Source organism: Gordionus sp. m RMFG-2023, chromosome 2 (genome assembly GCF_954871325.1).
Source record: "Gordionus sp. m RMFG-2023 chromosome 2, tfGorSpeb1-WG-v2, whole genome shotgun sequence".
In the NCBI taxonomy this organism is placed as follows: domain Eukaryota; kingdom Metazoa; phylum Nematomorpha; class Gordioida; order Chordodea; family Parachordodidae; genus Gordionus; species Gordionus sp. m RMFG-2023.
In genome coordinates, this window is record NC_088776.1 from 14,980,671 (window position 1) to 15,007,616 (window position 26,946).

Consider the following 26,946-nt stretch of genomic DNA (forward strand, 5'->3'; position numbering starts at 1 on the left):
GTGCCGTACGGATATGCGGAGATTTTCGTTTAACAACAAATATCTAGCGATCGATAACGATTTACTACCAACTTTCGTCGACCTAACAAATAAAATCGCGGGTGGTAAAATATTTTCAACGATAGATTTAAGAGATGCATTTTTACAATCGGAGTTAGTCCAGAATGTAGGGACCTTTTAGTAATTTCGACACATGTCGGTTATTAACGATACCAAAGAATTCCATTTGGTTTGACTAGCGCTCCGATAATATTCCAACGCTTTATGAAAAACCTATTAAAGGAAATTCCTATGGTTAGTGTATTTTTAGACGACATAATTATTGCAGGTGAGAATAATTCCGATCACATAGTTAATTTGGAAGAAGTATTAAGAAGATTTGAGAAGGCTGGACTGACCACGACGACCGATAAAATTAAAATCGGAGAAAAGTCAGTCACTTATTTAGGTCATGTTATTGACAGTTTCGGAATTCACCCCTACAGAAGATAAGATTAGCGCTATAAAAAATTTTAAAACACCTTCCAATGTTAAAGAACTACGTTCATTTCTTGGAATAGTGAATTATCATGAGGCATTTTTTAAAAATTTGCATTCTATTTGTGCGCCTTTACACCGACTAACGAGTAAAAATGTTGGTTAGTTTTGGTCAGCTAAAGAAAATGAAATATTTACTAAAGTTAAAAATATATTGTCAAAAGAAGATACAATAATTCCTTATTCAGCCGATATCCCTGTCGTGATTTCTTGTGACGCTTCCGAAGATGGTCTAGGAGCTGTTATTGCACACCGATTTCTTACTGGCCAGGAGAAACCGTTTGCTTACGCATCGAGGACACTTTCGGCGGCTGAAAAGAATTATGCCACAATTGATCGGGAGGCTTCGGCGATCATGTTCGCTATCGAGAAGTTTCATCAATATATTTTTGGAAGACATTTTATCTTGGTTACTGATCATAAACCATTACAATATATTTTAGGTGATAAAAGAGATCTTAACAAAATAACAAATAACGTTTAATACGGTGGGCGACGAAACTATTAAATTATGATTATGAGATAATATATAGACCAGGTAATCATAACAAATGTGCCGATGCTCTGTCCCGTTTGGGGGTAGAGAAAGCAAAAACCAATGATGTTACAAAAATATTTGAAGGAGAAATCAGAGGATTAAAAATTAATCTAATAGAAGATTTATCTTTCACTCGCAGTAAAGTCGTAAGTGAAACGAGCAATGATATAAACCTAAAAGAGATTAAATTAATAAAAAATCATTGGTATATTGATAATATAAATAATTATTCGGAGATTGTAAAAAAATATATTTCGATTAAATATAATATTTCGTTCGAAGAAGGATTATTATTTTTTAATGATAGAATTATTATTCCAGATATTTTAAAAAAGGAGGTTTTATATGTGATTCATCGAGGACATCCTGGGATAGTGGGGATGAAATCATTGTGTAGATATTACGTGTTTTGGACAAATCTCGATACTGATGTAGAAGACTTTGTTAAATGTTGTAAGAGTTGTCAAGAAGGAAGGCCGAGAGCTAAAGAAGTGCCATTATACAATTGGAATATTCCTACCCGACCTTGGGAACGATTACACATTGATTTGACAGGCCCCGTATCTGGAAAATATTGGTTAATTTGTGTAGACGCTTTTACCAAATGGGTTGAAGTTGCAATTTTAACACATATTAATTCGGCGAGTGTAATAAATAATCTGCGTAATTATTTCGCTAGATTTGGGTTACCTCGTTACATTGTCTCAGATAACGGTACTCAGTTTACTGGATCTGAATTCAAAACGTTTCTTTTTAAAAACAATATAAAACATTTTAGATCGGCCCTTATAGCCCCAAATCGAATGGTTTGGCTGAACGATATATATGGACGATAAAGACGCGTTTCTATGCAGGAAGGAGATGTGGGACTCCGGACCAGTTAAATTTAGCGAATGTTTTAATTACTCACCGTAATACTCCCAATGCAACTACTGGTAAATCCCCTGCCAAGATGATGTTTGGAAGGTCGCTTAGGACGACATTAGATCAGTGGAAATTATCAACGAGAGAAAGGACGGAAAACGCTCTATGGAAACAAAAGTACTACAAAGATAGAAGTGTTGAACCTCGGGAGTTTGAAGAGCAGCAAAAAGTTTGTATAGCAAACGAAAGGACAGCAGGGTGGCATGAAGGAAAAGTGTTACAACGAAAAAGCGCAATATTGTATGATGTGGAATCAGAGGGGATCATTAAAAACAAGCATGCAGATCAATTGAGGGATGCACATACACAAGAGAAGGAAATACCTTTTACGTTGACCGTAGAAGTGGAAAAGGCAGAACATGAGAATACAACTCTTGAAAAAAGAGTTTCGAAACCCTAACTACGTTATCACGATGAATTCAATTTATAGTGGGGAGAACTGTAATATAAATGTAATTGTAAATTGAATATAATATTAACTTTTCGTTTGTAAATTACATAACCTGAAGAATTGAATCCATTATATATATATACGTGATATTTTGTATTAAATATACTTTTACTTACTTTACCTATTTTACTTATTTAATAAAACACTTCAAATGACTATTGCGGTCCTCTGCCTTAAATAAAAGCCTTCGCGGGGCTCCCCAAAATTTCTCCTGATTAGGTGGCCAACTTGTTTAAAAAACTTCTTAGCCAAATCACCATATGTTGTTAAAGTGGAGCAAATGATTGGTACGAATATGTAATTAGATGAATCAACGCTGTATTTGGCGATTAAAATTTTATGTTTAATTGTTCAACAAGACAAAAATTAATATGTCAATTTACCATATCAACAAGAAAATAAATTAACTTTTACAATTATCGATAATTTAAATATTTTATTTACTGTTCTGCGACAATATACAAACATGCATTAAAGATATAATATTATAAAAAAGACCATTAAAATATAACGTAAACAATATTACTTAAATAATTATTCTAAAAACCGTTTTAAAAAAGGAATTATTAAATAATTTGTTATAAAAATTTTGTAAGTAATTGTAACTAATTACAGTTTTTGACTATTTATGGCAATTGGTTTCGAGGGAAAAGAATGGCTAGCAACCATCCCCAATATTTAAAAAAAGTTAAAATCGATCAGCTACTACTGGCCCAATTATATTTCCTATAATACAAATATAATAATCTCTCATTCTCTTTCAGGTATCGCTATCTATCTTAAAATTTATTCCCCAAAAAATAACTATAAGAATTGCATCGTGTGAAAATCTCTACCACTACAGAAAGTCAAAACATTACAATTTAAGCATCGGCCTTAAATGTTGCACAAAAATACATTAAATATTAGATATTTTTTTCAGAAAAATTTAATTTATTTTAATTAATCAAGTGTAATATTACAAACATTGGCGTACGCAGCGGGGTGGGGGGGGCACCCCAAAGCCAAAAAATGCAGATGCCGGATATATTTTTCAAAAATATTATTGTTTATATTAATTTATATTTATTAATATTTATTCGTATCTCATATTAAATATATATTTTATTACATTTATTATCACATTCATACGTTATTTTATCAATTAATTTCGATTTCAAGTTTTCCGGCGTAATATTTACTTATTATTTTTAAATTTTTAGTGGCGTAATATTTATCTACCATTTTCAAATTTCTATTCAAATAATAATTATTTCTGAAACTTCTGATCCAACAGGGAAAAAGAAATTGCAACCTTGTCCAACGAGATAGAGCCTCTTCCATCAAGCACTAACAGCTATTAAGGAGTTAGAAGAGCCAATTATTTGCTATTACTGAAATATCACAATGGCCTGAAAGAAATATTTCCTCAGAAGCAAGAAAATTATTGGATTCAATGCTTATTCCAAATTTTACTTCTCATTAGAATGTATTATTTAATTATACAACTATTTTAAGTATTACTTTTCAAAAACATGATATTGATTTGATTAAGAAGATGAGAATAGTGGGGAATTTTATCAGAACTCAAGGAAATTAGGGCTAATGTTGTTGAAGAATTTCATATTTTATTGTTGAGTCAAAAGCATATATACGTGTTCAATATTTGTCTACCTCGACTTGTAGCAAGGCAAGCTCATCGTTAAAACAAATATAGGATCAGTAGAAGAGTATATCTTAGATGCAGATACATTTATAACCCAAATAAATGAATTTTTAATTCATCATGCAGCACTTACATCTGCAAATATTACTTCCACAAAAGCCTTCCCAACCTTTTTCAGATGGTGATAGAAAAAAAAATATTTGTTAGATTTTTATTATGAAGATGTTAAAGTATCTTATGATGCCTTACTAGCTGAATAACTATGTTTATAAGATTAACTATAGTTGATATAATCCCAAAAAATGCTATGTATGCTCTGCATTATTTCAAACACATTTTAGATTACCAATGTATTAAAAGGGTTTATAAACTCTTCCCACTATGAGAACACTCTCTTTTTTAAGAAGAATAACAGAGGCCTGCAGAAGTATCATTTGCAGGACACGGCCCGGATTTTTTTTAAAGATTTTTAACGGCCCGGACTGGGTTTTTTTAAAAAATTTTCAGGCCCGGCTCGGCTTTTTAAAAAAATTTCAGGCCCGGCTAGGCTTTTTTTTTAAAATTTTCAGGCTCGGCCCGGCTTTTTTTAAAATAAAATTTTCAGGCCCGGCCAAGATTTTTTAAAAATAAATTATATTTATTTTTGATTTTTATAGCTAATAATAACGATTTCAAATATAGGCTGTTTTAATAAATACAGCCCGACCTGGGTGTTTTTTTAAAAAAATTTCCGGCCCGGGTATATTTAAAAAAATTAAAATACTGTACGGCCTAGGGGCCGGGCCTGCAGGTCTCTGAAAAACATACCAAGAAGTACAACATGTGAAAGTAGATTGTAAGTTTTGGATCTTTTGAATATTCATAGGCATTTGACGACAAGCAAGGATGAGATAATTGAAAAATTAGCTCAATCCCAATGAAGATTGGATTTTACATTAATATATAACATACAAAATACAATTATTCCTAAGAAACTTTTTGTGTAAAGGCTCAAAAAATTCAAATTTCTATTTTGGGTCATTTAAGTGATTCTTTACATATAATTTTTTTATAATTCACATTAATTTAAAATTGTGTATCAGGAATAGTTATTAGTCCTAATAAATTTATGCTTGATATTTTTAAAAAACAATAATATTTCTTAAAAAAATTTATTACCCCCCCCCCCCCCCCCCCCCCCCCCCCAGACCAAATTCCTGCGTAAGCGCCTGATTATAAATCCTGATTACAAATAACCATAAAAATAAATGTATTTATTATAAGGATATTAAAAAAAATAATTAATTAAAGACCAATTCCAGTTTGATATTTTTTTTCACTATGAAATAAATATTATTATCAAAATTAAATAAAAAATTAGTTACATTTATAACGAAAAAAAAGTATAAATAAAACACGATTTAATATTTTTATATATAATTTTTAAACCTGATTACAAGTCTGTATTGATATTTACAAAAGATTAACTCTATTTAGTTTATATAATTATTAAGCTTTAGTACTACTTATAGAATATATATTTTTTTCTTCAGAATTTAATTTAAATATTTTCCGTATGCTGAAAATACAACTATTTAAATAATAATTTTATAAGTTGTAGCGAAGGACCATTAAATCTTAAGTAAAGATTGAAAAAAGACGGGATAAAAAAGGTAAGATTAAGACACATCGCTTTAAACTGAAATGTAGTTAAATCCGCAAAATTACAATAGCCCATTATTAATGTTATTTAACTATTCATATCTTAAATTAGGAGTATTTAAATTTATTATCTTTTTATAAGATATGATAAACATATAAATCAGTTTTGGGAAAAAAATTATATTGGAATTTTGTAAATTAAATATTTAGAAATTTTATATAATTATATAAATTTCACTAACGTCGAAAAAAAGAAAATAAAGGATATAAATAATAATATGCAAATTTCACAAAAAAACATGAAAATAGTAAAACCGTTTTATTTTTAAATAATTGATTAGTTTTTATTTAAATATTAAATGCTTTAAAATTGATAATTTTATATGTTATGGTTTACAATAACATATTGACAGGATCTTCCATGATTTTTTTGAAATATTGCAACCATTTCGCCCCGACAGCTCCATCAACCAATCTATGATCGCAGCCTAAAGTAACTTTCATAACGGGTACTGACCTAAACCTTTATAGAAAGAAAAATTTAAAAGGTATATAAATTTAATTTTTTGACAATTAGATTTCTAACTAAAAACAGTAATTTTCTTTATTAACGTTTTTAATTGTGCCAACCATGGTAAACCAGAGGATTATTTTTATGATTTATTGTAAATGGAATTTTAAATTAAATTTCTTATGTGTCTGCAAGGCTCAAAATATTAAAATATTGATTCATGTATTATTTCAATCGGCTATACTCATGATTTATGTTTTTATTTTACCCATTATCTTGTTTAGAATCCTCGATCAATTTTTTATTACTAGTTCCGATAGATAAAATGCAAGCCTGGGGCGGATTTATGATGGCAGTAAACTCATCGATTCCAAACATTCCTAAATTAGAGATGGTAAAAGTACCGCCCTTTGCATTGTTTTAAATACAAATTATCATATTAAAACAACTCTATGGTATTAATGAATGGTTTTATGCATAATTCTTACTTGGTAAAATTAAAATGTATCAATATGCATTTAAGTTAAACAACATCGGTCTGCAATGTTGTATCAATTTTCTTATACGAGAAGGAGATTTTTATTTTATTTTAACTACGGGACCTATTTTTGTATTTCTATATTAAAAAATCTAATTTCTTCTTTTCGATAAAATTTTAAAAGTGCGAATCGAATTTTATGACACACTCTTATAAAAATATAAATATCAATGGCCAATTTTTTTTAATCTTGACTAAATTATATTATAGTCATATGAAAATGTTTTATATTATATTAGTCATATAAAGATGTTTTATATTATATTATGCAAATGATGTTCGGTAAATAACAACATCACGGGGAACCGATTAAGATAACCGAACCGCGGACCACATATAAAAATCGAACCGGAAGGTAATCCGGACCAATTTTATTTGTTCTAAATATGTGCATAAAACAAAATATCATATAAAATTGGAATTTTTTTTAATCTATTTGCAAAGGAATAATAAAATATGATAAATAACATACAACAGTAGGTAAACAATATTATTTTTTAGCATAAAATAATAATATCATCCTCGATAAGATTTGATAAGCAATTTTATTCCACTTTTAGGATTAGTGATAGTTTTATTATTTTGCTTGATATAATTTTTCTTCTTAGTTACTAAGTAACCCGCTTTAAAAAATAATAGTTTACGAGGATCCGAAATTGCTTAAATTGCCAGATAATATCTAGCTAGTAAAGATAGAGAAGGGAACCTATCAATATGCATAAATGAAAAACAACAAGATAGAGAGAACATCATATCATATATTCAATTATAAGAATTATACATTTTATATAAATATAAATGTATACTCATAAATTTACAAGCAAGGAATGAGTAGGATTAATTTTAGTTATATTTCATTGAAAAGTATAATATATATATATATACATACTATATCCATAATTATGCTACTAATTTAATCTAATATACCTGTTAATAAAATTTGTTTTTTTTACCAGGTGATTATAAAATGGATTAATCATTTGGATTTTCCTTAACATTTAAATATTTTATCATAACATGATTAATGGCAAATAGTATTTATTAAAATTACATAACAATATATAAAAACTTAGGAACTAGTTTTGTGTATGAATAAAATTTGAATAATTTTTTAAATTTCTTGATAGTTTATAATTTGAAAATTAAAAAAAAATAGTATATAATTTTTTTGATCAGTCCAAACTGAACCGATTGCAAAGATAGCAAATGGCGAAACCGATATTAAAGACTAAGCCGCCATGGTTAGTTCAAACCAGGCCATTGACCTTCACTAATTTGTAATAATAAATTGTTACTTGAAATTCTTGAGGTTTGAGTTTCCCTTGTCTGGCGCGAGCGGCTAAATCTTTCATTTCGAGATTTATAGTTTTTAATCCCTTTTTTTAAATTTTAATTTTTAAAAAATGAAAATGAAATATTTATAAAATTACTTTAGATTCGGCGTTAAAAATAATAGGAGTTATTAGGCCTGCAGAGGTACTAACAGCCACGCTAACGTCAACATTATAGTATCTAGATAAGATTTAAAATTGCAATAACATAAAGAGTAAATTTAAATTGATTACGAAACAATTTTTAAATTAAGAACTTATTTTTTTACTTTTGTACACCTTACCGATCTCCCTAATCAAGCTTCTCAGTGGATCAGGAATTTTTAAAAAATGGTGGGGATCGTTTAAACAGTAGGTGGGAGGGGGGTGGATATTCATATTTATTCTTTTTAACAAAGCGTAAAAATTTGGTTAATTTAGAAAAAAATATATAGATAAATTAAATTATTAACAGTTTAAAAATGGGAATTTTTATTTGAATAATGGAATACCTATTAATTATTTTAAAACTTAGGAATTGATTGTTAAACAAAATAATTTCAATTATCATAATATCGTCAGCTGAGTGTTGGTTTCTTCTTTCAGTGGAGCCTAGCTAGAGAGCACATCACCCGCTCCTGATGCCGTAGAGTAGTGACGATAAGTAATAATTCAGATCTTTCATCTGTATCTGGAATGAAATCACTATGACATTTAGATCAAACCAACATTCATTTCATGATATTATGAAAATAAGTATATATATAAATTGCAAGAAAGATAATAACTATTATATTAAATAATATATATTTTTGATATAAATAAATAAAAGTTAATAAAAACTGTCTAATCTGCGTTTCCATCCATGAAGAATTGCATTCCTTATGATAAAAGCAGGTCAGGGCTGACGCTTTAATAATGAAATCGTTGATGGACAATTTAACATCATCATCTTCCAATATTTCGTTGAATTGTTTGCGAACTCTTTATTATAAAAAGTATACATGGTTTATATTTTTTTTACTCTTAAACTTTATCGTTTTTTTGCTTCAGTGCTTTGGATTCAAGTCTAAAAATAACAAATATTGGGTTAGAAAGGATAATCTTTTTAATACCCTCCCCTTTATAATTTAAAGAAGTTTAATGCGTATAATAAAAGAATCCTCTAAAATAAAATAACTTATAAACAACAAATTATTAAACCATGAAAATGTTGTTGTTAAAAATAAAAATATGGTTCGTCAATAGAGTACTTTATAAATATTAATTTTTAGTTGCTTTACTCCATTTTTAGTCGAAATTGATTTAGGGTCAAAAATTTTCCTTAGGGGGATCAACTTTCATTTACATTAGCCATTATATATTTTTAAATTTAAATAATTTTTTTTTAAAAAAGAAGAAGTATAATTATAATATATTTAAATGATAAAACTTATCAATTCGTGCCATATTTATTTCCATAGTCAAGTAGTAATGTGGGATAGATTGTTTAGAATAAAGTAATCTTCTAGCTATAGTCTATTTTTTAATTAAATTTTTTAAAATAAAGTGATAAATACTCTGATAAATAAATGGCCTTGCAAGGTTGGAGCAGTAGCTAGCCACAAATATAAGGTTACGGTTATTATTTTTTTCAGTAACTATAGCTGTACAACAAAACTAAATTTTTATAAAAGGGTAGCAGTTGTTAAATCAATCACCTGGAAAAAATTATCCCCCTATAAAAACTAGTAAATTTAGTTACATATTTTATCAAGTATGTAGTTGGCTCAGTTTACATTATTTATTATATAATTGTAAATTTTGCTTTGTTTATTTTTATTGATTACTATCTCAAATCATAATATATGTAAGAAACTATTTATTTAAATTATTTTTTTGGATTTAATAAAAAACTAATTTGAAATGGATGAAATTGATATTGATAATAATTATAGACAAAATTAGCGATAGTAGGCAAATTAATGAAGTAGGAATTGAAAATTAAACTATGAATGAAAATGAAGAATGGTATACAATACATGTTATGCTTACCGCAGAATATACATGGGATCCTTATTAGTACATATAATTTAAGTTAAACATAGGAGTAAATACATGTTTATATAATCTTTATACATTTGTTGATAACTCTGGTAAAAAAATTTTTTTTATCGAATCAACCTTCAACACTGCTGGTAGGCCTTTAAACCAAGAAAAATAAGATGCCCTCATTCTCTAAATAATAAAAGCATAGAACCTTATCATTAGCCTAAGAGAAAAAATATATTAAGAGGTTCAAGGATTTGAATACACTAGATACTGGTAAAATTATTTTAATATTATTCCACCCAAGTTTACATTAAAAAAAAATATTTGCAAGCTTTTTGTCAAAATTATATAATATGCATGTCTAAATATCATTGTCTAGTAATATAATTAATCTCAATCCCTACCTTCTTTTTTCCTATATTTATCTTTACTATACCCTTTCCCCATTTAATTAAACAATCACATAACAATAGCCAAATCAAATTTCCTATTAAAAATTTGTCAATATTTATTTGTTCTTTCGGTTATACTTTTTGCATTAAAAAATCCAATTAAGTTCTCGTTTTTCTTCCTAAAAATATTTAAGCTGGAGCTCTTCCTTTGGATGTCTATGTGTTATGAGCTAACATTGACAACCACCATTTTACTTCTCCATATTATTATTTCTTTAGAAAAAATAGCAGTATATACAAATATTAATCATATATTTATATGGCATCCTATAAACGAGTGGGCAACTACATTGTACGAATAGAAATAAAAGCAATAGATGGTTCGTTCGATAGTATCTAGAGATTGGTTAAATTTAGCCCGAGAAAAAGCTACAAGGTTATACGGTTAGCTAATAAACGATGTGAGCAACAGTACTAGTGAACCTATAGGAAGAGTGACAGGAGTGCCAGAGGGACATCTTATTTCCCACCACGATGAAAACAATTCTGGGCATGTGGGGGATCACCTAATGCGGTTGTGTTCTGACCAGATATCGGCCATAAATAACGAAACATTAATGATCGTTCAAAATGAGGTGCAAAGATTGATGATTCAAGCATGGATGAATTTGAATACAGTTCGCTAGGTGCAGGTGTCTAAGAGAAGGGGTGTTGTGAAGATGCAAATTAAGGGATTTATTTATTTAATTAAGCTCGATGAATGCAAATTGGTTTTTATTTTATGTAAATAATTTGTAATTGGTTATTATTTTATGTAAATAATGTGGTCCGAAATGAATGGTTTTTTATTACTTAGTTTCAAGATGAAAATAATATAATTTTATTATTATATAAAATTTGAAAAATAAGGCCATTAATGTTAAATTATAGATATAATTATCAAATTATAAAATCTAAATCATGAATATAGAGAAATAATATATATGCTAAACGATGTTTATTTTTGTAATTTTTACGTGTTAATAATCAAGACCTGCAGAGGTACCATTTGCAAGGCCCGGCCCGGTTTTAAATTTTTTTAGGCCCGGCCCGGATTTAAAAATTTAAGGCCCGGCCCGGATATTTTTTAAAAATATTTTTTACGGCCCGGCCCGGATTTAAAAATTTCAGGCCCGGCTCGGAATTTTTTAAAATTATATTCGACCTGGTATATACAAAAATTCACCTATGAGGTATTTTACCATATTTTTCAGCGAGTATTATCGCTTATTATTTAAAAAATACATGTAAAAAGCTAATATTTTGAGAATATTATATTGAATTTATAAAAATTATAAAACTGTTATTTATAAAAATGGATATTTTGAGTATATACTATATTTTATATTGCATTTATAAAAATAAAACTAATATTAAATGGTAATAATATTTGTCATATACTATATTTTATATTACATTTAAAAAAAATAAAACTAATATTTAATTTATAAAAATGGAAAATATTTTGAGAATATAATATATTGTATTTAATTTACTATTTAATTTATAAAATAAAAATAAATCGCTATTTAAAAAAATGCATGTATAATAAATAGTATTTTGAAAATATAATCTAATTGCACAATATTAATATAATTTATTTTATAATATAAATTTTTAACAAAAGAAGATAATTGTATTATATAATATTGTAAAAAAAAATAATGAAAAATGTTGGATTAAAAACTTCCATGACTCAAGTTAAATATAATAAATGCAATAAATATTTGACAGTTTGCAAAAGCATGATTGACGAAACCCTATACTCAAGAAAGATATTAAAAATTCACAAATTATCATGAAGAAAGAGAAGCATATCTACCTTTTCAGGTTGAAGATTACTTCTTCTTTCTTCAAGAATTCTACCAGTAGTGGAAAAATTTCGCTCACAGCTTGCATTTAAAGCAGGAATTGCCAATTTTGCTAAAATTGGAAATTCGCTTTGATGAACCGCCCACCACTCTAACAAATTATCCACCTTAAATGTTTTATCTATTAGTTATGTAATTATAATATTCATCATCGGGTATTGACATATTACCAGAATTACCATCGCCCCATTTGTCATAAAACGATTCAGTTTGTTTAACAACAGTCGTAATTTGACTGGTCGATGGTATTTCATTTACTTCCTGAGCCTCTTGTAATTTAATAAAATCTTTTATATAGTTTTCCCTCATTTTGCGATCTGTCCCTGACTACATACGTAATTGCTTGAATTTGGGACAGAGAAAAAGAGAAATAAAATGATACTTGTGTAAAACAAATTTTTCAATTAAAAAATGCTTTATATTAAGTAAAATCAATTACAAACTTTAAGAAGTGATAATCCTTTATTTGATTGTTTTGGTAAAATATATTCTAAAAATTTAGATATGAATTATAAAAAAATATATTAATAATACTTGAATATTGGGGCTTATTTAAGATATTCCTTTATTTGATTGTTTTGGTAAAATATGTTGTAAAAATTTAGATATGAATTATAAAAAAATATATTAATACTTTGAATAAATTTGCAGGAGATTAATAATTAGATCGATCTGTGGGTTGTTAGGTAGTGTTAACCATCACCCAATATTATATTAATCATAACTATAATATAATATAATCTTATAACCATTAACTCATAATGTAAAAATTTTTATAAAAAATATTAAGGCCCGGCCCGGGTTTAACAATCTTAAGCCCGGCCCGGATATATTTAAAAAAAAATTTTTTCGGCCCGGCCCGGATATGTTTAAAAAAATTTTTTTTAGGCCAGGCCCGGCCCGGGTATATTTAAAAAATTTAAAATACGGCCCGGCCCTGCCCGGGTATAGGGCCGGGCCTGCTGGTCTCTGTTAATAATATTTTATTTTAATTTGAAATAAAGAATTTAAAATTGGTAATTTAATTTAATTTGAAATTCTATTTAATTCGACAACTTTATAGACTTAATATAAAATTTCATAAAATGTAGTCTGTAGCTAAGCTATAGATATTTTTAAAAATTTTGAAGAACGATGGCTACATTTTTTTTCAAAAATACACTGTGGTCAGACTCGTCCAGCCTTGGGGCCTTGCGCATATTTAAATATTTTTTATTCAAATAAATACCTATAAATTTATTTTAAAAAATTCAAATGATTCATTACTCTCTTTCTTTTAATAATTTAATAATCAACATAAATTAAAATAATATTTAAAAAAACATTAATTATAATACTTGTCGCATATTGCTGAGATCAATGTCCACGTAAGATTGATGACTCTGAGTTTTGAGCGAACCGGGAGAAGACTTCATTGATTGTAAATGAGACGGAAGAGGGCTCTGCTTAAGTATGTCTTGACTTGTTATAGTTCCTTCTTGTCCAGTTCCCTCTATACCCTAAAGTCCAAAATATTAATGATGCTATTTTAATAGTTCTAATTAGTGTTGTTAAACGGCTCGTTTTGAGCCGATTTTTAAAAATGACTAACTCAATATGTTAGCCAGAAAAATATAGCCTAAGCCTTGAGATTTCGATAATATATGTATGGACCTTTGTTCCTTCTATAAGCAAAATCTTCAGGCGTGAGTAATATTTTTCTAAATAAAGTATTGAGTTAGCCGTTGTTAAAAATCGACTCAAAACGAGCCGTTTAACAACACTAGTTCTAATTGATAAATTTTTTTCGCTTTATTAATTTATATTTAATTCCCATTCCATCTCAATGTAAAAATGAAGAAAAGTGTTGAAAATTAGTGATCTGCATTGGGCCTAATTTTTCAAGCCCGGCCCGAAATTTTTTTAAAAAATTTACCGACCCGACCCCCCAATTTATCTAAATATAAAATTAATTTATATAATTACTCAAAATAAAAGACATATGTTATATGTCGTTTAGTTTCAATAAATAAAATCAAATATTTATATTTTACATAAAAAATTCAATATAAAATTGACATATTTAAAAAAATTTCCAAGGTCAGACCCGACTTGGCCCGAATTTTTTAAAAAATATTAGGCCAACTTTGCAGATCTTTATTGTAAATTATTATATTATAACCAGGGATCACCGAACCTGAACCGAACCGTTAAACCGCTAAAACCTGTATTTTTTATCGAACCTAAACCGAACCTAAACCTCTAAAAAATTCCTAGCCGAACCTGAACCGAACCGCTAAAATGCCTCTGAACCGGTTCGAGTCTCATAATTTTATGCTTATAAAATAATGTGTAAGTTATTACTAGTAGTATATTGCAAAAATTTTAATTATATTCAAATTGATTTAAAAATTATTATCAATCACATACGATTGATAAACGTCAGTCATAATTTTTATAAGCTTTAGTATATTGCCATTTTGCAATATTTTTTAAATATTTTAAGCTTATAAATTATAATGCCTAGAAAAAAATTTAATCTAATATATAAATTATTTACATATAGTATTATAAATGACACATCAAATCTGATATCATACTGGCAATGCCAGCTACCCAAGTTAGTGTGGAAGGATGTTTATCAACAATTAAATTTATATTATCTCCTTATAGATGTAATTTGAGTGAGAGAATTTTGGAAATATATTAACTGTGCAGCTTAGTAAAAAAAATTTAAGTAATTGTTCATATTTAAATTAATCATTGATATATTTATTTGTTATATTTGTGCAATTAATAAAAATGAAGGTTTTTATTTTAATTATGAAATAAAAAAAAAATTTTCCTGATACATAATCCTAATGTAGGTTTGAATACAAATGTGTTCAAACCGGTTTTTAGAGGTTCGAACCGAACCGATATTTTTATTTTTTGCGAACCGAACCTGAACCGTTATTTTTATCCGAACCTGAACCGATATTCGTTTCGGTTTGGATCCCTGATTATAACAAAATTATACGGTTTCTTTTCTATTTAAAAAAAATTTACGCTGAGTGCAACACCCTTTTGAGCGGCTAATGTTTTCGCGAATGGGGTAGCGGGGGATTTCAAGGACGATTTTTTTGAGTCCAGTCCTGACGACTGGCCGTATTGAGCAGGCGGCTGCTGAAATTCTATTTTCTCGTCCTTTTCTTCCTCTATAAACGTTTTAGAAGAGTTTTTTCATTTTATGGATAGATATGCAAAAAAAATTCAAATATTCTCTAGTTTTATTTTTTTTCATCCGCGAAAATCCTGAAATGACATCTTAATATTAAGATCTCAATCCACCCATAGCGTGGCTAGGTTTCATATCATATAAGCTAAAAATTTGCAATTGGCGGATTCAGTCCACGAGCAATCCCTAAGTTAATAACTTAAATATATTTTGTTACTGCTCCTTAAAGATAAGTAAACCCGGTCCGTCCTAAATCCCGACCCGCTGTTTTTAAAAAAAGCGCTGGGTAAAAATATTAATGAGGCTGATCGGACAATCCATATATAAAAAATCGGGCCATGCCTCGGAAATCTCTTTTTAGTAGAGCTGTAAACGTTACTTCCAAAAAAAATGCGTTACCGTTACTTTGTATAAAAGTGCGTTACTCGCTATTCAAAAAAATTAACCATTAAAAAATATACCAAATATTATATATAAAGTTTCTTTTCATTTATTTTATCCCCATAAATAACAAAAATAAAATATTTTAAGATAAGTTCTTTTTATAATAATTTTTTATTTATTTTTAACAATTAATTTTCAAAATTTTGATCAGATAAACAAGAGCACTTAAGCTCAGCTTTAGCTGCGCTAAGCACTGTTCAACCGGCGCAGAAGATGGGATGGGATGGTTTTATATAATTTAATAAATAAAAATTCTAATTTGAAGATCAAAAAATATTTAAAGAATGATCTTTATTTTCAAAAAATATTACACTTTTTTGTTTCCAAATTCAATATTAAAAAAGATTACAATAAAATAAATTTTTGATTATAAATATTAACATTACTATATCTATATAAAAGAATAAAAAATATATATGATTAAAAACGAAAGAAAACTTTAAAAAATATATATATTTAGGTTAGGTCAGTGGGGCTTAATGACCCATTCGACAAATTTCTATTGATATTCTTTGTCGATCTGGCAAACTATACAAGTATAATCCCAAGCGAGAGTATACCTTGGTTATAAGGGACTGGCATCATCTCATCAGGTCTGGATTGTCAGGGCTGAGGTCAATGGTTCCAGCGAAGAAGCAACATTTGTGGATTTCAAGATTCTATTAAAAATTTCACATCCTCATCAATTTTTTATCTTTATCAGAATTTATTCTGAATTCATATTTTTAATAGACATTGAAATATTTTAATTAGGGTACAATCCACATACAAAGTGTTGACTTAGTGCCCTTAATTTTCTTTATTTGAACAAAAAATGTTTCATACTGGGGCCAGGGTGGAGTTAAATCATCTTCATCTGAATAAAAGTATAATTGACATATATTCTTTATAAAATAAATTATAATATTGGAGAACATAAATTAATATAGGTCTAGAATTGGAGTGCTTTAATTGCAAAATTGTTAAAACTAAAAAACTGAGAGTAATTTATATAATACATTTCTAAATGATAGACTAAAAAAAATTTACTCATAAATTTATAATTATTTTGTGAGAATTTTATTTGATAAAATCAATATACAAGTATAGAACAAAACACTTTATGAATTATTTTTTATTCAAAATGCTCCATTTGAATTTTATTTATTAAGCAAAAGCAAAATAAACAGAGGTAACTACTATAAATCATTAAATTATATAATATAGACACAAAATCTTTATTAATTCGAATTTGTTCATAAAAATAATAATTTAACTGAATAAAAAAATTATACCAATATACTAATAATTTTTCCCATACATATTTTATAGTAATATTTTTTATAAAATTTAAAAAAGTTGCACAATGGGTGATTACAAATATGATAATATCAAAGATAGTGCATATATAGCAAAAATTACGAAAATAGCCTAAAATTGATAGTACTCTAAAGCAGACAAAAATTTATATATTCTAATCTAATTTTTATTTATATATTTAGTGCGAATTAATCAATTAATATCTTCGTCTAAATCAAAAATCTTAAAAATGTAGCACTCCAATTCTAGACCGATATCTTGATTGATTCAATATTAATTATAACAAGACTGTATAAAATTCAAAAACAAGAATGTAATAAATAAAATGAAAAGAAACTTTGGTGGTTGATCTAAATTAAAAACTCAGCTTAAATTATTTATATTTAAAAAACATAACATATAATAAAATAAAATATTTTTTCCATATTTTTAAAGAAAAAATTTCAAGTAACAAGTAACTTTTTGCGTTACTATTAGACAAAAAAACGCGTTACTCGTTACCCTTTGAAACAAGTAGCGAATAGCGTTCCTTTTCCTCAAAAAAGGTAAATCGATTTACAGTACTACTTATTTGGTATTAAAATCTTGAAATATTTTTACTATTTAATAAATTAGGGTACATCTATTTCTTCATATATAAAGAGTTGTCTAACTAAAATACTATATCTATAAGTAAATTCGCAAAAAATAAAACAAATAATTATTAATGATAACGATTCAATTACAAATACAGATATCAAAATAAAATTGGTTCAAAAAACGATTGTTATAGAAATAGATAGCCATAGAGTATAGACATAGAAACCTTATTTGACACTGGGAAACATTAGTATATATGAATATTAAATAAAATTTTAATGATTAATCATCCAGGGCAAGAAATCAGTAAAAAATTTATCGGGTCTGGATGGGCCAAACAAACATTTAAATAATGGGATATAGCAACCAAATTGTGTAAAAAATCCTAACAGGTCTGGCTTTGCAGATTTCTGCAGCGTTAACGTTTTTATTTATTGCCATATTTAAGAAAAATTCACCAAAGCCATTGATACCCAATTATTAAATTAGAATGTTGTTTCAATCCTCTTACTTTTTTATCTTAAAATATAACATTATAAATATCAAAACCTTGTTGAATGGGTATTGATTGTGGTGGCTTTGATGATTCAGGTTTATGTTCTTCTTGCTTGCCTCTCATATAGATTTCATCCTGTGATAACTTAACATTAATGGGTTCAGGAATATCATCATCCTCACTGAGTTTGAAATTTTTAAATGCTGCTATATCTCCCTTCTCTGGGACAACAATGCACAACAACTGTTATATTTTTTAATCAAAATGAGTGATTTTAGTTTTAAAGAATATTTAATAGAGTAAACAAAAATAATATTGTTCACTACCTCTGTGAGTTTGATATACTTTCTATATTTATATTTAACCAGTTTTTCATGTAATAAACCTTGGACTAAGAAAGAGAGTCCCTTATTTCATTAATGAATATTAATATGAAAACTTTTCCCAGAGGAATATCTTTGGTGCCATTAGGTATCAAAATTTTTGCCACAAAACCCTCTTCACTAGCTTCCAACCCAACAGTTGCCTTATCAGTTTCAATTTCTGCTAATAAATCACCCTCCGAGACTGGATCCCCTTCCTTCTTTTCCCATTTAGCTAAAGTTCCTTTATCCATTGTAGGAGAAAGGGCAGGCAATGTGATCTTTATGTGGTGTGGCAAATTGTCAGTATTAGCTTTTATAGGTATAAATATGTTTTAAAATAATGTCTAAGAATTAATAAAGAATAAAAACAACTCAGAAAATATCAATAAGTAAAAAGAACCTCATGAGAATCCAATTTTATAGTCCATTATATAATAAATGTCTGTTATATTATGATATAAAATCTACAGGGATTTGGAACTCATTTTTAAACCATTGACTGGGGAGGTGATTTCTAAATTTTATTTGCTCAGAAATTACAGTATGTGAATTCCAAAAGCTTTTGCTATTTATTTCAGAACTAGACTTAATTTAAATTTTATATAAATTCTTAATAAAAATTAAGAAATAGTCAAATGCCAATGGCAAAATTGTCTGAAATTATCAATATACATATGCTGGCTTCAAATTTAAATATCACCCTCAATAATTAATTTAAAAATAGAAATTCTAAATACAGATGGATTCTAGTTCCAAATACAACATACATTATATAAATTTGCAATAAATATTTGTATTAACTGAATAAATAAAAATACTTGCATATGGACGTATATTCTTTAATGAGTTATGCAATATATATTTGGTAGATTCGTGACATGTGATATAATTGTTTAAGGAATTAGCCCTTTATAAATATGTAATTAATCATATTAATAACTTGAATAACCTTTTATTAAAATTAAAGCTAACTAAAGATCGTTTATTGATGCGATTGCATACCCTTATAATATATTTACAATGTCTTATATGCAACATAAATGAAAATTGAGGACTTTAAAAATATATGAAATGAATGAAAGTGATATAATGTAAATACAATATAATAGTTCTAATAAACGACCGGTTTGAAAATAGTTATATTTGGTTCAAATTAGACGTTGGCGCTGGCCGAAAAATCCCCATACGCACTGAGTGCAAATAAATTTTGAACGGTAATTGGGCATGACTGGCTTTTTTAAATCAACGGGCATGTAATAATTATTATATCGTTAAACACATTTTACTAAGAAACTATTTTAAAAACTGTATATAAAACAGGATTCTTTCTATTTTGAAATTTAAGAATTTTTACAAATTTAACAAAAAAATAGAATAAACTTTTAGAATTTTTAAAATTTCTAGCATTTTTTTATTTTTAGCAAAAGCTAACTTTATTTTTATTAAATTTTTCGAATTTTGAGCCATTCATTTTTTTCAAAAATTAGCCGTAACAGTTAGTCAGCCTCCAGCCAAGTTCGGCTTCTAGTGAACGATTATTTTCAATAGCCAATAATCGTTTACTAAAGATAGGTTGAACGCTTTAAGAATAAATAATACTGGAATTTATCATTTTTAATTAAAGATTTTGATTTAAAAATGTATTAATTAGTGAATTCTTAGGGTAAAATTATAGCAATAAATGAGGCAGATATTTTAAAAATAATCCATAAACTTTGAGGGCTTGATAAAGATTTTGCCTTTCGTGAGGCAGGTTAAGTTAAAAAAAATTGATCATAAAACGAGAGTGGGCGTGATTTCTAGTGTGAGCGTGAATGGGTGATGCGTAAATAAAATTTTAGCTCGATCCATCCTCTAGTTCAAATAAAAAGAATGAATATATACATAATCCTCTCTGAGTCCAATTGTTTTTCTATAAGGAATATCAGTTTAATATTTTTTCTGAAGCAATAAGGGAACAAATAAATGGGAAACCTACCCTAAAGTTTTGACTGCTGTCATTTACCATGGAATTTCAAAACAAATTCAGCCGTTTAAAATGACTGCATAAATTTTTCGCTCTAAAACATTGGCGGCCATTTTTTTGCTATAAAATCCTGAAGTAAAATAACAGCGATTAATATAATTTATCATAAAATTAATTTCACACTTCAAAAAAATTAGGAGTCATATTTATCATTTAAAAATCTCTATTAATTTTTTAGAATTTATTTAAATACCACATGGATATATTTTACGCTATTTAAAATATTATTAAATTTACCTTTTAACAGGGTTGGGCAGTATCGCGGATATTTGTATCTAAGATACAAGGTACTTTTGTATCTTGTATCTTTTTTAAAATTTTGGAAAGTATCTTGTATCCAGTATCTAAGATACATATTATTTAAAAGTATTTGTATCTTAACCAACTTTGTATTCAAAAAGATACAGATACTTTTAAAAAAATTTATATTGATTAATTTAAATAGTATTAAAATGTAAAATGATATTGTTTTAAGATTTTAATGAAAAATTTAATCAAAATATAGATATTTTAAGATAATTTTTGATATATGACGTTGGTTGTCATATAGCAATTTGCTAACAATTAGAACTACCATATTTGAATCGTTTTATATCTGTCTATTTTAAAATTATGGAAGAAGAAAATAGAATAATATGTTTATCTTCGTCTTCAGATGATTCTTCAACCGAAAATTATAACAATAAATTTAAACTAAGCATACCAATGATGTCATTGATTCATTCATTAAAAGTATACATCAATACAAATCAGCTGGGGACGCCATTTTGGTAACCTATAAAGCAATTATTCTCATGTAAAAAGCTGTGCTATATATTTTCTAATTTTTTGGTATTCTTGAAGATGTAGATTTGGAGAAACCTGCTAGTCATGTAAGCCCTATTTATTAAAATTCTTGTGAGATTTATTATTTGTCTATATTTTAATATTTATTACAATATTTATATTATAAAACATATTTTTATAAGAATGTTTCAAAAACAATTGACACTATTAATATTCTTGAAGATGTAGATATGGAGAAACCTGCTAGTCATGTAAGCCCTATTTATTAAAATTCTTGTGAGATTTATTATTTGTCTATATTTTAATATTTATTACAATATTTATATTATAAAACATATTTTTATAAGAATGTTTCAAAAACAATTGACACTATTAATATTCTTGAAGATGTAGATTTGGAGAAACCTGCTAGTCATGTAAGCCCTATTTATTAAAATTCTTGTGAGATTTATTATTTGTCTATATTTTAATATTTATTACAATATTTATATTATAAAACATATTTTTATAAGAATGTTTCAAAAACAATTGACACTATTAATATTCTTGAAGATGTAGATTTGGAGAAACCTGCTAGCCATGTAAGCCCTATTTTTTAAAATTCTTGTGAGATTTATTATTTGTCTATATTTTAATATTTATTACAATATTTATATTATAAAACATATTTTTATAAGAATGTTTCAAAAACAATTGACACTATTAATATTCTTGAAGATGTAGATTTGGAGAAACCTGCTAGTCATGTAAGCCCTATTTATTAAAATTCTTGTGAGATATATTATTTGTCTATATTTTAATTAAGAGAAAATATGCTTCACAAACAATAGCCAATGATCATATATATACAGCCAATTTATCATTCTTATCAAGAAAGATCAAATATCAAGATAAATATATTTTAAAATTAAGAAAAAAAATGAGCGCCTCTTATAAGAGGGAAACTATAAGAAATAAGAAGATTATCGATTTAAAATCAATTATTAAACAATTGAAGAATAAAAATTTAATATGTGGTGAAGGGGAGGATCAATTGGAAATTTTTTTTACAGGCATCCATTACGTATGCCACATGATTAAGTTGTTGAGAAATCTTCTCGGTGATAAAAAATTTTAATTTATAATAATGGATCAATAATAATTAAATTACTATTAAAATATATATTTTTATAAATTAATAGATAATAAATTGTAAATATATAGCTAATCTTCACAATTTACAAGATAAAGAAGGACTTCGTGCTGCTAATAAAATTAATAAATCTCATATTGACTATCACAAACAAAAAATGAAAGTACAATTAAAAATACTACAATACTTATATTTTTTTTAAAGGTTAAACTTGCTGTACAAAAGGTATTCTTTTGGCACAAGAGCTAAAGATTGATGGGTTTGAAAATTGTGAGAGCACAGTTGACTTTATTCAAATGATTGATCAGTATTAAAATATATTAATATTTTAAATAATATTTTTATAGAATGTTTGACTTTTTAAATACACGGAACATAGTTGCTAAAGGGTTTAAAAAACCACTAACTACAAATTCACTTTCTTATTATGAAAATTTTTTTGAGATGTGCATTAAAACTTTAAAATCCTTAAAGTTTGAAAGTGGAAAATACGTTTATAGATCAAAAAAAAAGTCTGCATTATAGGCTTAATCTTGTCAATGAAAAGCATTTTGGGAATTGGGAGGGAAGGAATTATTATTATGACCTAACCCCAAACTCAAGTATTTTATTTAGCATTATATATATTTTGTATATTTATTGCTTTTCATATTTTAGATATCTCTTAACCTACAAAACATCTCAAGATCATCTAGAGCTCTTCTTTAGCTGTTTACGAAGCAGAGGAGGTTTTAATAATAACCCTTCTGCCTATCAATTACGATCAGCTATAAGAGGCGTTATGATAGCAAAGATGGGAGCCTTATGCACAGGTAATTGTATTCCACTCGATAATACAAATTTTTTTTGTGGAGATTATCAAGATAATGATAATGATGATGACAATATACAAGCTATAGATTTTTCTTTTATAGATGTTCCAGATATCCAAAAATTATCGCCATTCGTTGATAACATCGCAACTTATATATCAGGATATATAACACGTAAACTTATATTCGAAGATAAAGTAAAGTGTTATATATGTATTTCTGCAATGATTGTTAAAAATTGTAAAGATCAAGAGAGCTATAATTAAAAACAATCAGGGATTAATAATTCCTTCCAGAGATGTATCTAGATTATGCCAATAATATGCTGAAAGTGGTTTCCGTACATTTGAACATAATAATCAAATTAAAAGGCCTTGTATATTTAAACGTAGTATCTTTTGTGATTTCAAAAGTGATAGAAACAAATATTTTTGATAATCTGGTTGATCACATGCTAGATCAAGAAGAAACATCTAGCCATTATCAAAAATTAATTAGATTAAAAGTTGAACGTTACATAAACATAAGATTTTATCATTTTGCAGATAAACAAAATAAAAATGAAAATACCAACATTCGTCAGAAACTGACCAAAACCATTCTATTTAAAGGACAATAAATATATCTATATAATCTTTTTTAATTTAAATGATATTAGATATATATTGTAACTATATATATTTAAATATAAATAATATTTATAAATCCTTTTTGTAATTCATGAATATTATTTCTATTTATTAATTTATAATAAACAATTATTGATTTTCATCATAAGATTAATAATCTCATAATATTAAGTTATGAAATTCTTCAAAAAATAAAAAGGTAAGATTAAGCTAAATTTATCTGAAGTCTTAGAAATGTTTTAATTTATTTTTAATCTATATTTTTTTTATTGATAAAATAAACTGGATAATATAATATAAGGAAAAATAATTTTTTATTTGCAATACATAATTTATCCTAAGATATATCTATTAAATCAATATGATCCAATTAGCACAACTGATTAAAATATTAAATTCATATTGTATTTCTTTAATAATATAACATATTTTTTATAATATATATATTATTGAGAATCTGAAGATTAAAAATTTACTTTATATTTAAAAAAAAGAAATACCTCTATTTTTAAGATTCAGGATCACAACTTTAAAATTGAGAGAACTTTACATTTATTATTTAAGAAAAATATTGGAGAGGATGCCTAATATTCTGGATTTCTTTATATTTTACCTTTTTATTAATATCATAATGTAAATTTTTAGCTAGAATTCTTTAAAAATTAACTTATGTTTAGATGTTTAAGCCAAACAATATGAATATTTATAATAAAAATCCTGATGATTCAGTTTATCACCTTGTATGATTCGAAATATTAAAAGGGCAAGTAAAGTCTCATATTAAGATAAACATAAATTTAAGCAATGATTTTAAATATATCTACCTTATTAGATATTTTAAGAATAGAATAGAAACTAAAAACAATTATATTGTGTCTTAAGAAAAACAAATGATAAGTGAGGGAACTTTATTAGATACTTTATATTCTATGTATAAAAAAATGTTTAAAATATAAATTTTAATAATTTAGTCATATAATTTTAAATTATTTGAATTTGGTCTGCTAAATATATATCTTCTTGGAAGAGTAGCCTTGGAATATTTGTGGGATAGGATCCTTGATGGTACCATTAATGCAGATGGATGTGGATTTAAATTCTTTGTCAAGTATCATAGGAAAAATTTCAGATATAGTAATAAATTAAGCTCTCGTTTAAAATTTTAATAATGATTTCTGTTATCAAAATGGCGGGTCCAGCTGTTTTGCTTTTAACGACGCTTAAAAATGCATTTTAATGAATGAATCGTCAGTCTAGGTATATTATATGTAATTGGAATGAATCGTCAGTCTAGGTATATTATATGTCATTGAAGCATACTTAATGGCAAATTTTTTGAAGTACTTCAAGATGATCATAATAAAGAAATTCATCGTGACTTTGGTATTGACGAAAAGGTTATAGCAACTGTTACAGATAACGGCTCTAACTTGAAAGCTTTCAAGAAGTTTGGATATTCTATGGAAGCTGTAGAGAATGACTTTGACATCAATGATGACGAATGTGTAGAATTCGAAATCATTGAAAGTATTATTTAATACTTCTTTAAAATATATTATGATATTGTAAATTTAGTAAAAAATTTTATTCAAATAAAATTATTTATTTGTTTATTTAAGGGTCTAAAGAAGCCTCAATAACATTGCCATAACACATTCGTTGTTTGTGCTATACGATAAGTCTAATTGCCACAACAGATGTCGAGAGAGCTATTAAGGAATCTCTTAACATTTCTAAAATTCATCATCCTGCAATAGCTAAATGTACTAAGCTATGGAATGCAAATAATAGGCCTAAAACTGCAGAACTTATCAAAGCAGTTTTAGGAAAACAATTAGTTACACCTGTAGTAATACCAACTACTAATTATAAACAATACGACTACTAATTTATATTTCAATTTATTTTTGATATCAAATTTTTATTTAGTTTTTCGAATGTTCTCGATTCTATTTTTAATATGCAATATACATAAATAATCATTTATTAATTTATTACATTTCCTTCAAACAATTTAAAGTTAGATTTCTTCAATAAACCTCTTTGTAGGTTTATGGTTTCTTGATGAGCAACGTAATGTGGTATTTGTATTTGTGTTTGTATTTGCTTCATTCACTGGCACAACCATTTCTGTAACTTCCAAAGAACTTTCATGATTTGGGATAACTAAACGATTTCTTAACTGATCTGCATGCTTCCGTAATGTTTTCCCGGAAGATTCAACAATATAAGAATAAAGTCCTATTCTTTCTTTAATTACTCCCTCTCTCCAACCATTGGTATTTTCATTATTTAACCATATAGGTTGTGAGATTTCAAATTCTCTTTCCTTTGAATGTAAATCATGATGAAGGCTTTGTTTATCATTAGCCCTTACTATTTCGTGTTCGGCATTTGGTCGGATCCAATCCAGACTTGTTTTCAATTGCCTCCCAAACATAATTTTAGCAGGAGATCTCCCTGTGGAACTATGCTCTCCCAATCGGTAGGTTGTTAAAACCTGTGTCATAGCTTCTTTTTTGGGATCGCTAATTGAATCTCTCGTTGCATAATACCCACCTTTCAAAGTTCGTACTGTACGTTCAGCTAATCCATTAGTTTTTGGATGATAGGGTGCCGAACGTATATGACGTATGTTATTTAAATCACAATACCTACGGAATTCCCCTGATAAGAATTGTGGTCCTTTGTCTGACACACTGTACTTGGGTATTCCAAACCTAGCAAACCATTTATTTAGTCGTTTTATCATAG

At 27.1% G+C, this 26,946-nt stretch overlaps 2 protein-coding genes and 2 long non-coding RNA genes across 5 annotated transcripts; 3 read left to right on the forward strand and 1 right to left on the reverse strand.

Moving 5' to 3' along the window:
• Positions 1-5,905: 5,905 nt before the first annotated feature.
• LOC135925363 (dihydrolipoyllysine-residue acetyltransferase component of pyruvate dehydrogenase complex-like) lies at positions 5,906-19,712 on the reverse strand. 2 transcript variants are annotated; one of them, XM_065460635.1, is made up of 11 exons: positions 19,626-19,712; positions 18,882-19,117; positions 18,496-18,685; positions 15,456-15,604; positions 13,766-13,927; positions 9,528-9,613; positions 8,939-9,079; positions 8,216-8,297; positions 8,081-8,161; positions 6,516-6,655; positions 5,906-6,259 (listed from the first exon to the last, which is right to left on the reverse strand). In XM_065460635.1, the coding sequence occupies exons 2-11, from the start codon at positions 19,056-19,058 to the stop codon at positions 6,130-6,132; spliced, it is 1,338 nt and encodes a 445-aa protein (XP_065316707.1). In that variant the 5' UTR covers positions 19,059-19,117; positions 19,626-19,712; the 3' UTR covers positions 5,906-6,129. The 2 variants fall into 2 exon arrangements, with proteins under 2 accessions (XP_065316707.1, XP_065316708.1); XM_065460636.1 differs by lacking the exon at positions 6,516-6,655 and having other exon boundaries at positions 6,141-6,259.
• A 1,983-nt stretch (positions 19,713-21,695) lies between these two features.
• Positions 21,696-22,754, forward strand: LOC135924927 (uncharacterized). Its single transcript, XM_065460064.1, has 6 exons — positions 21,696-21,705; positions 21,802-21,870; positions 21,967-22,035; positions 22,132-22,200; positions 22,297-22,365; positions 22,425-22,754. Exons 2-6 carry the CDS (start codon positions 21,850-21,852, stop codon positions 22,734-22,736), a joined length of 540 nt encoding a protein of 179 aa, XP_065316136.1. The 5' UTR covers positions 21,696-21,705; positions 21,802-21,849; the 3' UTR covers positions 22,737-22,754.
• A 46-nt stretch (positions 22,755-22,800) lies between these two features.
• On the forward strand, positions 22,801-23,306 carry LOC135924904 (uncharacterized). Its single transcript, XR_010571439.1, has 3 exons — positions 22,801-22,914; positions 22,956-23,058; positions 23,099-23,306. It is a non-coding gene; the product is annotated as an uncharacterized LOC135924904 (long non-coding RNA).
• A 19-nt stretch (positions 23,307-23,325) lies between these two features.
• On the forward strand, positions 23,326-23,872 carry LOC135924905 (uncharacterized). Its single transcript, XR_010571440.1, has 3 exons — positions 23,326-23,353; positions 23,409-23,563; positions 23,666-23,872. It is a non-coding gene; the product is annotated as an uncharacterized LOC135924905 (long non-coding RNA).
• Positions 23,873-26,946: the final 3,074 nt, after the last annotated feature.

Coding starts and splice junctions, on each gene's coding strand:
- LOC135925363 (XM_065460635.1), bottom strand. CDS start 19,058: ATGGATAAAGGAACTTTAGCTAAATGGGAAAAGAAGGAAGGGGATCCA. Junction 13,928..15,455: donor AAAAGGGTGTTGCACTCAGC/GTAAATTTTTTT, acceptor TTTGGACTTTAG/GGTATAGAGGGAACTGGACA. Junction 9,080..9,527: donor AATATGGCACGAATTGATAA/GTTTTATCATTT, acceptor TTTATAATAAAG/AGTTCGCAAACAATTCAACG.
- LOC135924927 (XM_065460064.1), top strand. CDS start 21,850: ATGGAGAAACCTGCTAGTCAT. Junction 22,036..22,131: donor TGGAGAAACCTGCTAGTCAT/GTAAGCCCTATT, acceptor TATTTTTATAAG/AATGTTTCAAAAACAATTGA. Junction 22,201..22,296: donor TGGAGAAACCTGCTAGCCAT/GTAAGCCCTATT, acceptor TATTTTTATAAG/AATGTTTCAAAAACAATTGA.